The following is a 13,746-nucleotide window of genomic DNA, read 5'->3' on the forward strand; positions in this document are numbered from 1 at the left end:
AGACTAGAAAACTTCCAAGCTTGACTTGTCTTGCAGCTTGTTAAGGCTTGCAGCCAATAGATCCAGAAAAGGAATTGTGAGGCAGGACTCGGAATGGCTTTCCGACTGGAAATGCACAGCAAGCGGCAGAGAAGGGAGCAGCCTTGTCAAGACACTACCTGTCCTCTCCGGGAGCAATCCGCCCACTGAGCCTCATTCTCCCTTGAAGAGAGTATCTTCCTCAGAGAGGCTGCAGCGCTGCGATTCTGCTCTTTCCTTCCTAAATAGATTCCTTGCAGTAAGAAAGATGGAAAATGTGTTGGGGAAATGTGAGACAATTAAGACCAGAAGGTGACATTGCCTGTAACATTACATGGAGGTGTGGCCATTACACATGAAAAGCCTTGTCTAGAAGCGTTCTATGTTGCACATCCCAATTCATTTGTGCCTAAAATTCACAGCTAGGATTGATATCCATGTAGACACAAGAACCCACAAGAAAAGCCGTGTTGGATCAGCCACCCAGTCCAGCATTCTGAACACACAGCGGCAACCACTTGCTCACCAGGTTGCCCGAACACGATGGATGCAAGACCTCCACCTGCCGAGCTCATCAGCTGGAGTACATGACATGCCACCTGTGTGCTGAAGGAGGAAGCACACAGCCAGCAAGGCTAGGAGCCAATGATAGCTGCTACTTCCACGAACCTGCCCAATCCCTTCTTAAAGCCCTCTAGTTTAAGCAAGGAAACGAAGAAACACACTGGCACCAATTCATACAGCTTAATGGTACAAAGAAGAATTACATGGAATTTATTTGCTTAGTTGTCCATTCAGTTATTTATCCTGCGTCATCAGGCCAATAATTTCTGAAGGGACAAACATTTCACATACCTAGCTCAAAAGAGCAACATTTACTAGAATCTGACTTCATTTTTACTGGCATACATGGAAAATTAGACAGTGCTTTCCTATTTGTTAACCGCCTGTTGCTTACTGCATGGGCACCTGGAAGAAAGAGCAAGATGCAAGTCCCTGGGCCAAACAGGGCAGCAACTTTATTAGCCACGGCGGCAAGACCTACGGTGAACCCAACCAGCAGTACAGGAACGGGGCAAGGCAGACGATCGCCCAGGAGCCAGTGCAAACTACCAAGTCCAACCAGCTCCGTCTTGGCCAAGCACTCCTGGCTCCACCTCCTGCCAAGTCCCCTGCCCAGGCACATGGGAACCTGGCGAGCCTTGAAGTGTATCTCTTGGCCACACAGCAGAAAGGGCAAAGGTAGGGACTCCCGTTTACTGTGAAGGTGCTCGCCTAGGAGTGGTTGCTGACCTGCATGTTGTGTATGGAGCCACCTCCACCAGCTTTCTGTATGCTCGACTCTAGACCAGTGCACAGCAAGCAAAACAAATGTGTGAATAATGATGCCTGGCCCCATTAGCCAATTGGGGGTGAGGCCAAAAGGTTCCTTGGGCGAGGGGGGGGTGCTCTGAGCAGATGATGGAGAGGGCGGGCCTGTGCACTCTGCATGCGTGGGGTTTCCAGACTTCTGCAGCCTTGGACCTGCCCCCTCCCCCTTTGAAAGACCACACAAAATGGCCTCTCTGTGGCTCACATGCCCAGCTAGGGCTCCAGAACAATCTGAAAGCCGTTGTGTGCAGGATCGTCAGATATACGTATGTACACACGAAATGGCTAACTGTCACATTTTTTGGTTCAAAGCAGTTCTTCTTTAAACAGTCCTACCATGTTCCCCCTCTGCAGAAAAAGGGCTGGACTCCCTCCGCAGAAAGTGAGTAAAACGTGAAGATGAATTCATCTGTATCAGCATCAAAAAAGTCCACACAGCCCTCTTCAAAATCCAGGGCCACCCAGATCTTCCTGGGCTGTTTCTTCAAGGTCAACAGGGTTGGCTCAGGGGAGGTGAAAGCCAAAACCTGACAGGGTGAGGAGCAGTCGCTGTGTGTCTGCCCCACGGCCCAGATCCCCTCGTCAGGACTAAGGCTGAAGCAATCCTTCATCATGACTGTGTGCTTGGCAACCCCGATGGCCCAGTCAGGTAGTCCCCACAGATCTTTCCACATCCCCTTCTCCAGCATGTCCACCACCCACCAAGGTCTTCCCGAAGGGAGTCGCTCACACTTCAGCTCATAGAGCATACTGTTAAAGGACTGCAGGTTGTGAGGTGCCCCATCCGATTTTGAGATCTTCAGATCTTTTAACATGAAGTATTCAGGAGACTGGGCATTTGGATTCATAATCATGCTCACTGCAGAGGGAGAGGGAGAGAGTTAGTTAGTTAGTTAGTTCAGGAAAGACTCAGCCTCGGCTGATGGAGAATTGTTTACAGAATAAACGAACCAGTGGTATGGTTTGCATGATCGTCACAGCCCACGTTCAGTTGCTATACAGCTAGGCAAGTGGACATCCATATTGAATTTTAAGCTCTCATGGGGTTTAGTCATCATTGGTCTGTTAGACCACGGGTTATTGGAGGGTTGTTTAATCCTGAAACAATGAGCTTTGGGTGGCTCAACAAACTATGGGAAACCCTGTGGGAGACTGAATATTCAAAATGGCTGCCCACATGTGCTGAACCAACTAGGGCTTAAGTAAGCCGTGGTGGGCAGTGGTGATCATGAGAACGCGGTCAGGATTGCCTTCTAGTATCCTGCAGGAGGGAACAAAAGCCACACAGAATGTGAACTCCACCCCAAAAGACATGATCGATGCAACAATGTCAAGGAGCACAGTCTCCATGAAATGCTGGAGCATCTCAGCCATCTTTTCATCACTGCCTGGCTGGTGTTATCCCACAAAGCAGCCATGGTGTCTGTGTATGGTAGATTGGCTTGTGCACTAGCTCACAACTTAGCAAGCTGATGACCAATTCAATTTGCCCACCGACTCTTTTTTGACTATATTGTCCCCGTTTAGCATAATCCACCCACCCTCTGCCCATCCCAGATCACGCTGATTGCTCTCCCTGTTCTAAAACGTGAAAATAATTTTTAAAGATCTCTTTGCTTCTAGAGTTTAATTAAGATCTTCTATTTTATTTATGTTTTATTACTTTCAGTGACCCTGAGCATTATTTGTAGTGGAAACATGGGAGTTAAAAAGTATTTTCTAGTGGAAGGTTGTATTTTGCAATTTCCTTAGTGACTCCTGCTAAAATAAGGAAATGAGGAACTGCTTTTGAGACTTTATCCTCTGACAAAAGTTTTTCATGGCACTGCATTTCTTTCACATAGTTACCTTTGTATTGAGCTTGCTGCAGAACATCTGTTGCAGGGAAGAAATGGGGATACATTTAAAGATTTAAGTTACAGCCAAGTAGTCACAGCATAATAAATAATACAGCAAAAGATCTTATAGCTAAAATAATCCCTCTCGTGCTAAATTGAACACCACAGCCAGCATTTACATTTGAAATGCAAAGCAGAAATTAACCGGGGTGGATTCCGAAAAATGTTGTCTTGGGGTTTGCAGAACAGCCCCTCCAAGATCCTAACTCAAGCACCTCTCCCATAACAAGTCCCTTCCCTTCCAGAAAAGTACCTGCATTGAAGGGCCGGACCAAAGCTCGCTCCGTAGCCTCTGTGCTGAGCACTCGCTCCACAGCCTCTGTGACACAGCGGGGAAAGAGACAAAATTACACAGGCCATCATGCAAATAGCTACACCGCATGCATAAAAGGAATCCCTTTCGCATACAGAAAACTGCTCATTTAGATCAGGACGTTTTATTGTGATGGAGACGGCAGCTGGGTTCACGCATCATGCTGTGGTGCTTACAAGACACGCTGGTTTAGCATGTTGTCTGAACACAGCACTCTTCCCGCGGGGCGACTTATAAACCGCCCCAACTAGCCATGGTATGTGGTGGGCTTTTATAAACCCACTTTGGGTTACTGTGTTCAGACAACGAAAACCATAATTATATAGTATTAGTATAGTATAGAAAACTGTAACTGTAAACTCAGACAACGAAATAAACTGTAATTAAGACAAAAAAACCAGAGTGCCACTTGGCAAGCATGACAGAAAGGGTTGCCACTCTAGCCAAGGGGCTAGTGGGCAATTGCCTTTCCCAGGCACCCCAAAATACCAAAGCAGCACTTGGGAACAGCTGGAGGAGGTTTCTTCCCTCCCTGCTGATCAGCACTGGGGGCAACCTCAAAAACCCCGCAAATCTCTCTTAAAAATCTGCTAGTCCTCACCTCACACTCACACTGCCCCAAAAGGGGATCATTCCCATTCATAGAATCGCTGAGGAGCAGGGCCAGCTCCATCCAGGAGAGGCCACCCTCCTTCCCTGGCTGAAATATTGGGCACGGGAGGGGAAACAGATGGAGGCTGCTCCTGTCCCTTCCCCCCACAGTCCTTTCCCTTTCCCATATATTAGTCAACTGAGAAGGAAAGCAGCCTTCCTTGGATTCAGACCTCCTCCTCCAATCCCTTAATGAGGGATAGAAACAGGGCAATGATGCCCTCAGGTATCTTAAGGAACCTCGCAGGGAAAGTCTGTTCTGCTTTTAGCAGAACCTTTCTGTATAACTGACCTGGAACTGGAGAGCTCTCAGAAATCTGCAGCCCCCCCCCCCACTTCCTTAAAGCCAGGCATTCTCCCCACACCCCACAAAATGCTCCCTCTACCTTTACAGTTCCTCATATGCATCCTTAAATCAGAGCTTTTCTGCAAGTGAATTCTGAGCATCTCTTCCAGCCCGGGAGAAAGGTTCACCACACATCCTACTTTTTTCTCACACCTGGAATGGAACATGGTCAAGTTTAAGGAACAGTAAGGAAACCCTTCTGTAAGCTTGTCCCATGAAATGGGGGGTAATGGGAAGGTGCCCCAGCCTGCGCTTCTAAAAGTGAAGTCTTTTCAACAACAACAGAAAAGCAGGGGGAGCTTCCAGTGGGCTGCTTCTGTCCAGCAGAATGGGGACAAACTGAATGGATTAGATTGCAGCTCTGCCAACGTTGCACAGAAATAATTCACACAAGTCCCAATAGCTAGCATGGTTGGCTAGGAGATGCTGGGTGTTATGGAACTTTTTTTGGTCTAAACTTGTGCAGGGTTGTGTCTTTAGCATTTTTACAGGAAAGGGTCAGGATTTCTGGAGCAGCCATCAAATCAACCTTCCCACTGGGGGAAGTCCTTTAGCTTTGCTCCAGAGGGCTCTGGAGGGGCAAACAGAACAGGTATGAGTGCTGGTAATGGTTGACTGGCCAGTGACAGAGTAGATGCTTCATGCTTAAACATTTGCATCTTCCATCTGTGGAGCAGATCTCACATAACAGTCAGTGGGAAAGTCCTTCATGTCAGTATTTGAAGAGCAGGCTTCAGCTGGAGGAGGCAGCAATCAATTTCACTCTACCCCGTGCTTGCCAAAAGAAAACAAATCGGACAAAGATGTGAACCTCACTCGCTACTTGAAGGAAACAGCATCAATTGTTTTTCGAGGCGCCCCAGTGAGACCAGTTTTCCCACCCCAGGAGTAGAAGAGTTACACACCTGCCCAAGGCATTTCTGGTATCCTGAAAGAGAGGGAGAGGGGAAATGTTTTGTTCTTGATCCGACAAGGATACCTCTGCCCCTTCCTACAGCATGCTTGACCCGAGAATCACGCCCTCTTTATTCCAAGAGCCAGGCCAGGTAGGGTCCTTTGTGTCAAGTCTCACCTGCAGGAATTTACTTTCTGGCTGAAGGCACATTTCCTCCATCTCTGCAACCAGTGCAGTGAGTCGTGAAAACTCCTTCGAGACTTTAGCGAGGTGCTTGTCCTGCATTTTCTTCAACTCTTCCTCTAGCTCCTCCAGTTGATCTACCCAGAGTTGCTGCTTCTCTTCAAGGAACTTCTGCATTCTCTCAAAGTCAGACCTGATCCGCTTCTTCTCCTGTTCCAACTGTACCTGGAAGAAACATAAGTGGAATTTAAGGAGAGGCAGGGGTAGAAAATGAAGGGGAAGCCAGTCTTTAAAGGCAGCAATGAACAGCTGACTGCTCATGACGGTCAATGAGAGCTTCTGTGTAGAGAAAAGGGAGCATTTGTCTAGAATTTTTAGCACCACCTACTAATTTAGGGAAGTATGAGAGTTTTGTTCCTGTTCACAAGTCATGCAAAAACATCCAACTCAAACCACACACATGAATGCGAGTAGTAAATTTTCTTGGCAAATTTTTGCAATTTCCTCAGCATGCCTTCAGAGTCACAAATGTGCATCCTTTCTCGGGCTGAACAATATTTTCATGCATGCCTATTTTTAAAAATTGGGAAAATTGCCACTTTTTCTAATGCTAGTTTTTTCTAGATTTTTTTTTTAAGAAAAACTCACTTGCATTCAGGAATGTGAATAAGGCAAAGCAAACTTCAAGGAATAATTCAAAGAGCCTTAGAGAGTTTGGAACACTGCATGTTAACTGATCCCTACACTAGATAAGTTCAATCTGTGCTGGTTCGCATTTTCCCAATGCTAAGTTGATTCTACCCCAATTCCACATTAGTCCGCAAATAGTAAATACATCAGACATCACACATATATGCATGCAGTTTTTATTAAAATCCACATTTTTGTATGGATTTTAATGTACGCATTCATGTATACCTTTTTGAACAGTATGTATTTTTTCCAAGTGATTTCCATTAAGTATTTTGTGCATCATTTTTGTATACTTTCTAAAATGTACACCTCTCCCCCCCAAACTGTACTTCAGAAATGAATGGATTTCTATTAAAATCTATGTCCTGGTTTGTCTTAGGGTTGTGGAAGTACAAATTAAACAAATGTCTCCCATAATCCTCATTTCAACCCACTGCTCTGTTTTCCAAATATATAATTGTCCCAGGCAAAGCAACTTATTTTAAATCTGCCCTGAAATAATAAGCCTTAGAGAAATTAAGTGTGAATGTAAGCTGGGATCCATATGTAATGCCGTATTTGTGATTATCTGAAATGTGATTTACCGTACCCGATTCAGACAGTAACATAGGAGTTGGCATTTCTTAGCCACGTGACTGTAGTAATGCCCATGAGGGTCACTCTATGTAGAAAACCGTACGTGTGATGGAACTTTCACCTCTTAAATTTACTTCAGTCTGAAGAGAGAAGCCTTCCCTATTAATATCTGAGCAGGCCCCTTGTGTAGTAAAAATTAACTGCTCAAACTGTTACATTTTAGTTTTGGCACTCGTGTTTCTCCTTCTGACTCGCTCTGTTTCTATACTGTTTTCTAGTACAAAGCTGCTGTACCTTATGTATTTGTTTTTACTCACTGGATTATTTTAATTTTTTCTTGTTCACCATCTCCTTTGGAGTGGAAAGGCAGACATAAACATAACCATAAACACACTGATGTTAGAAACAGAACAAATGTCCTTGTGCTCCCAATTGTTCATTATCAGCATATGAAGACGATGATAAAATCCACATTTCAACACTGGAGAATTAAAGTCAGTCAAGAATGCTTTGTTATTTTAATATTTATCCTGAATCTCAATCACGACTTGAATGGTGGTGACAGGATCCCTCCCCTCCCGCACCCTCCTCATGTTTTATTTAGGACTTTTCTACATGAGGAATTCATCCCACCACTTGACTGAGGCTCTTTCTTCCGTTTACTTCCTGGGAGCAAGAGTGCAACCTTTGGCGCAGATTCCCCTGCAGGGCTTTTCCATCTCTGCCTTCCTCTATGTTCTTTCATCGCACAACCATGAGGTGCTGCTGTGGCACAGAGCAGAACTGAGAATAAGCCGGAAACTCTCATTCCAGTCCATTCTGACCTCCCAGGCAGTGCTGACTTGACTTTCCTTGCTCTGAAAATAGCTACAGAAAAGGCCATGAAACAAGGAGAGGTCCCAGAGGAGGAGGACATTATATAAGGTACCCATGAACATCCATGGATGAGGAATCATGAGCATACAATAAAAGCCTCACGTACAGAAGTTCTCAAAATGCATCCTTTAGACTGGTTCACATAAGTGGACGAATGACCTGATTTCTCAGCTCGTGATACTTTATTGGAGGCGGCAAGTGTTGAAGAAGCTGGATGTTTTTCATGTGGCATCTGCTACAACATATAACCCACCTGTATTTCTTATACGGTAGCTGCCACAGATACTTCAGCCAGGAAAGGATGAAGGCACATGTTTAAACCAGGCAGCTGCTACCGTGGAACAGAGATTCATCCCGAATGCAAATGTATATTTTGCACTTCCAATAAAGGGAATGTGGGCAATCTGCCCTCAATCAGAGCAAACTCCTACCAGACAGTTTTCAATTCTCCACTCTTTTGCTCGTTTCTGTTCCTCAAGCTTCTTTTTCTCTTTCTTCAGAAACTCCAGATGAGACTGGCTTTGTTCCTGTGGAAACAGAAAAAGATTTTCTTCTGTAAGATCACTCCATTTGATGCCAGATACTGATTGCCTAGAAAATAAGTTCTGATCATGAATGGCTAGCAATTTTCTGACAGTGGACTGACATTTCCATTCTACCTTGGGAAAATCAGGAAGCTCTCCTGTAACATACCATAGTTCCCAAGAACAGTTTCAGGAATAAGGTGCCCTTCGCACAAATTCTATCCTCACAGAGAGAAGTGCCCTTTTGGAGGCTTCCTTCCAGAAATGGGGCCTTGCTCAAATGAGGAAAACAAAAATGGAACACAGACTTGCAAAGGAAATGCAAGAAGACATTAAGAAGTGCAAAAAAGGATTTTGAAGATTCTATCACAAATAACCTCAAGATCCAAACCTCTCACCTTTAGATGCACAGAAAGAAGGCAACTGGCTCAAGAAATGGGTGGTCCATTGGATGAAAAAGGAGTTAAGGAACACTAAAGGGAAAGTGAGGGTTGAGCAGTAAGGGCTCAGACCTGCTGCAAACACCACATCATTTAGTGTAGCAAAAACAAAGAGAGACAGTGAAGAGCTGTAAAAATCTCTCCACATTTCTGGAGTGGGCATCAAAAAATGCCGGATACTTCAGTTGGTGCAGAATAGAGCTGCTAGGCTGCTGACGGGGACTGGGCATTGTTCTCATATAACCCCAGTCCTCTGTCAGCTTCACTGGCTCCCCATGGGAGTCCGGGCCCAATTCAAGGTGCTGGTGCTTACCTATAAAGCCCTAAACAGCTTGGGACCTGGGTACCTGAAGAAGCGCTTGTGTCCATATATGCCCTCCCGCCCCCTGAGATCGGCGGGGGAGGCTCTCCTCCGGGAACCCTCCGTGAAAGATAGGAGGGTGAGTACCTGGAGGAGGGCCTTCTCTGCCCTGGCGCCCCACCTATGGAATGTGCTCCCTAGAGAGGTCCGCCTGGCGCCGTCGTTATTTGTTTTTCAGCGCCAGGCCAAGACCATTTTATTTAAAAGTTATTTTAATTGTTAACTGATTATTTATTGGGTTTTATATTGTGCCAAAATGTCTCCAAAATTTTTAAGGTTAATTGTGCAAATGGTATTTGTTTTGTAAGCCGCCCCGAGGCTTTTTGCAAATGGGGCAGCATAGAAATGTTTTAAATAAATAAATAGCAAATGTGATTCAGCGGAACCAAATGCAAAGTGATGTCAAACAACTACTAACTTCACGTATACCCTAATGGGTAAGAAATGCAAGCAAAGGCTGACACAAAACTCTCTAGACATGGAAGTGATAAATTGGTGATAGGGTAGACCAGGATTCAGTCTTAACCTCTGTTTTTTAATCTGAGCGTATCAACCTGGAACATATGAAGTACCAACAAGTGAAAGAGCCTTTGAGCAAGCCTAGAGTGCATTTCCTTTACTGGCAAAGACAGACAAAAGGGACGAGGGCAAGAGTTTCTGGATCAGACGACATTCTTATTTATGTGCCTTTAAACACACACACACTGGACATGTTGGGAAGAAAGGATTTGAATGTCAAATATTGTGGTGTTTCCTACCTTGTATTGCTCAACAGCTTCTTCCAGGAGAAGTACATTGTGTGCTCGGTGCTCTGAGGACCTTTTACAGTGTATGCACACTAATTCTCCGTCCTCAGTGCAAAACAGGCTGAGTTTCTTTTCATGTTTCGTACACAGATTCTCCTCGGGTAATCTGAGTGGGAAGTGTTTGATCATCTCTACCAGGTTTCTCAGTGGCCAGTTTGGCCGAATATTCTCTCTCTGGATCGGGGCTTGACAGAGAGGACACGTCACCTCCTCCCCAAAGTCTTCCTTCATGCTACAGTGCCTGAGGATACAGGTCTGGCAGTAGTTGTGGCCACAGTCCACGGACACTGCATTTGTCAGATATTCGTGGCAAATGGGGCACTTGACTTCCTCTTCCACATCTGCAAATTGTGGGGGCGCAGGCACAGCTGAGGCCACCTCTGTGACTTCGTTATTCGAATAGGCGATCTGTGCGACCTGCAGGATGAAAGTAATATTGGCATGAGCTAGGAACTTTTCCTTGATGGGCCAGTTTGGCCCCCATGCTGGCGTTTCCGCTCCAAAGCCCCATCCTAGAAGATCAGTGGAGAGAATTTCCCCTTCCCCCTGCGTGCCTCACCCCCTCCCAATCAACAGCACTATCAACTGAAGGGGGCAACAATGGGGGTTGCCCCCTGTGGGTGCCTCATCCTCACCCCCAGAAAAACAGCTGGGTATTTTTCTCCCTGCTATCTTCTTTTGCCCCACATCTGCTCATAGTGGGGAAGTCATGGGACCAGAAAGGCTGCCCTGACCAGGACGTGTGGTGCAGGGTGCCCAGTGCTTGGGTCAGTGCACAGTGCAGGGCTGCTTCCCAAGGCTCCCCGGGGAAGGGGGCGAGGGGGGAGCGGGGCCGCTTCCCAAGGCTCCCCGGGGAAGGAGGGGACGGGGGAGCGGGCGAAGCATTTCCCTCACTCTGGCCAGCGCCATCATGCCGCATCTCACTCTGCCCACCCGCACACCTTTTCCCCAAGGAAGAGGCACGTCAGGCAGCTGAGCAGCAGAGAAAGGGCACGGGTGGCCTTGTGTTGGGCTAACTGTTGCTCAAGCCACATTGGCACTTTGTAGGCGACTGCTATTTTTCAGATATGTGTGTGTGTGCGCGTGCGAAGCGTCCTTTGCAGCAGAATCCTCAGGTGTTTTAGGGGGTGCTCACATGGCCCTGCGTTCCCACCAGTTTCCCAGATGTAGATAGCACAGAAGCTCTTGAGAAAAGCCAAGTCAGGGCCAGTGCTAAGTAGCTTGCTGCAGCTCTGGAGAGGTCTCAGTGTTCCCACATTGTCTCTCGAGATACTGCAGGAGGACTGAGAGGGGGGAGGGAGGGAGGGAGGGAGGGAGGAAGAGGAGGAGGAAGGCCCATAACACCCCTGCCATGCCCATCCTGTCAGGCACAGGAGAATGCTAACCACGGTGCATGGTTCAGCCTCCCATGCAAGAGCCCAGGCAAGCATCACTTACCAAGGATGCCCTTTCAGTGCTCTGCCACTCTAACCAAGCAGCGCATATGCTCAGCTAAGACACACCCCTGTGAGAGGGGTGCTCTGCCAGGGAAGCGCCTTCCTGTGAGATGGCAGCAGCACAGCAGAGTTCAAGACATGGGCACCACACTGAGAAAACCTGTTTATGAAACTCTGTATTACAAGCTGCTGGAAGCACCTCTGGGCCATCTTCCTTGACCCTAGACCTGGAGACATTTGTGTGACACATGGAGGGGGGCAAGCAGGGCGGGTCAGCAAAAGAAGACCTCTGGAAGGAGGCTGCAAAAGGCTCATGAGCATTGTGTGCTAACAGGGAGCCAGGCGTGTGGCATTGGTGGATGGAGGAAACACGTTATGCCTGCAGAAGGCCCATTCAGATTCAGGGAATCTAACTTGGTCGTTACTAACTTGTTGCATTGATTTTAGTGGGTTGACTTTAACATGATTTAAGCCTGTTTTTGGTCCAGATATATATATTCTGATAATGTGGAGAAATCAGAATATCCTATGCAATGGACGGGTATTGTTGATGCTGTGGGGAGCATTTATTTAGTCTCTGTTCCACCCAATAACTGAAGCTCTGGCTAGAGGGAGGAGCAGCTCTCATATAATGAATCTACATGGAACCCACAAAAAGGAAATCCAAATTAATGACCCTCCCACTGTGCTTACTGCCTACCTGGCCTCCTTGGGCAATCTCTTCTGCTGGAACAACATCCTTGTGGCCCTTGTGCTCCTTGGAGTTGTCACACACCCGGCAAATGAGGCTTTGCTCCTCCCGGCAGAAGAGTCTCAGGGGCTGCTGGTGCCGCCCACACAGGCCCGGCTCGTCGCCCGCTTCGGCCCCTTCCTCACGTCCCTTGGCCTTTGCTACGAGCTCGGCCAAGTCCTCGTCCGGCCTGACGTCGCCTTCCCGAAACGGCCTGCCGCACCGCGGGCAAGCGGCGCGCTCGCCGTCCGCCGCCCCCCAGCACTGCAGCAGGCACGCCCGGCAGAAGGTGTGCCCGCAGGCTATGCGCACCGGCTCCGTGAAGCCCTCGTGGCAAACCGGGCAAGCCAGGTCCTCGGAGAGCGGCTGGTCGGCTGCCATGGAGGCCTCTCCCGCCGGCACAGCTGCAGCTTCGTTTGCAGCTGCAACCGCTGGCGGGCCGCTCCTCTTCCGGGAACTGCTGCGGCGCGGCGGGGAGGGAGGGCTTCACAGGCAGAATCACCAGCAGGACGAAAGCGGCGCCTGTTTGCGATTTTTTAAGCCTCTTTGAACCACTGCTACAAAACGGAAGGTGCGTGTGAGCTTCCGCTCGTTGCCGATCACTTTTTGAATGTAGGAACTGCATACGGGCAAGTTTTATCCATGCATTCTCTGGATAAAAATGCCCCAAACTACTTGAAGAACGACTCGGTGATACGGCGCAATTTATTTATCTATTTAAAACGTTTCTATACGGTCCCATACTTAGACGTCTCGGGACGGTTTACAACAAAATAATCCTAAAAACAGAAATAATAACAATTGCGGCAATATAGGAGATAGAGGAAATATATAAGGGGTGACCGTTCTGATGTTTACGCCTCAAAATATAAATGGGATCCAAGGGTACAAGCCCATGCACGTCCAGCCCGAACAAGTCCTGCAGCCTCTCGCATGCTCCTGTCAGGAATGCTCGGCCTTGCAGGGCCTTTTCTCCGTCTAAAAATTTCAACCTAAAAAAAAAATTCAACCTTTTCTCCGTCTAAGCACGCAGAGTTTGCGCGCCAAAACTCGCCCTCGGGCGTTGGCCGCAGCAGGAGCGCGCGATCGTGCGGCTACGGGTGCAGCGGCCCCGCGCGCGCCCTCTTCCGGCGAGTCGCAAGAGCGGCTGCTGCGCCGCTCCGGCAAAGCCGTTCTGCGCTTTCAGTTACCGGTTTCAACGAAAGGCCGAGGACGGGGCAGAAGGCCCTAAATAAAATGGGGTGGAGGAGGAGGGAAGAGGGATGTCCTCCCTTTTAACCTGCGTCTGACTCGTCAGGAAAAAAGGTAACTGGAGACAGCAACCTTCCAAGTAAGGAAGGCACCGGCTTCTACGTACTTGAAGTGCCCTAGTTATACATGTCCACTTGCTCTTAAAAAGAAAACATTACAAGCGGCCTACCCGAAAAGTTATGACAGGGACCCGTGAGATTACAGATGTTGATAGCAGTTGAGCTTACAGAGAGAAAAAAAGCGGGGGAGGGGGAGGGGGAGGTCGAAAACAGCACGACTTCTATGGAAAATTCCACAATATATTAAAAACGTACCGCACAATTCTAAGCACATTCAGTCAGAGGAAAATTCTGAAACTCCCAGTATCCCCAGCCAGCA

At 47.7% G+C, this 13,746-nt stretch overlaps 1 protein-coding gene across 1 annotated transcript; it reads right to left on the minus strand.

Annotated features, from left to right (window-relative positions):
* Nucleotides 1-756: 756 nt before the first annotated feature.
* LOC123021062 (tripartite motif-containing protein 10-like) lies at nucleotides 757-12,546 on the minus strand. Its single transcript, XM_044425458.1, has 9 exons — nucleotides 12,088-12,546; nucleotides 9,904-10,368; nucleotides 8,252-8,347; nucleotides 5,670-5,900; nucleotides 5,503-5,525; nucleotides 4,638-4,750; nucleotides 3,541-3,606; nucleotides 3,238-3,264; nucleotides 757-2,248 (listed from the first exon to the last, which is right to left on the minus strand). Exons 1-9 carry the CDS (start codon nucleotides 12,496-12,498, stop codon nucleotides 1,722-1,724), a joined length of 1,959 nt encoding a protein of 652 aa, XP_044281393.1. The 5' UTR covers nucleotides 12,499-12,546; the 3' UTR covers nucleotides 757-1,721.
* Nucleotides 12,547-13,746: the final 1,200 nt, after the last annotated feature.

The sequence above is a fragment of the Varanus komodoensis genome, unplaced genomic scaffold (assembly GCF_004798865.1).
Source record: "Varanus komodoensis strain SLA01 unplaced genomic scaffold, ASM479886v1 scaffold155, whole genome shotgun sequence".
Taxonomy (NCBI): Eukaryota; Metazoa; Chordata; class Lepidosauria; order Squamata; family Varanidae; genus Varanus; species Varanus komodoensis.

Coding starts and splice junctions, on each gene's coding strand:
- LOC123021062 (XM_044425458.1), bottom strand. CDS start 12,498: ATGGCAGCCGACCAGCCGCTCTCCGAGGACCTGGCTTGCCCGGTTTGC. Junction 10,369..12,087: donor AGATTGCCCAAGGAGGCCAG/GTAGGCAGTAAG, acceptor TTCATCCTGCAG/GTCGCACAGATCGCCTATTC. Junction 5,901..8,251: donor GGAGAATTGAAAACTGTCTG/GTAGGAGTTTGC, acceptor TGTTTCTTCCAG/GTACAGTTGGAACAGGAGAA.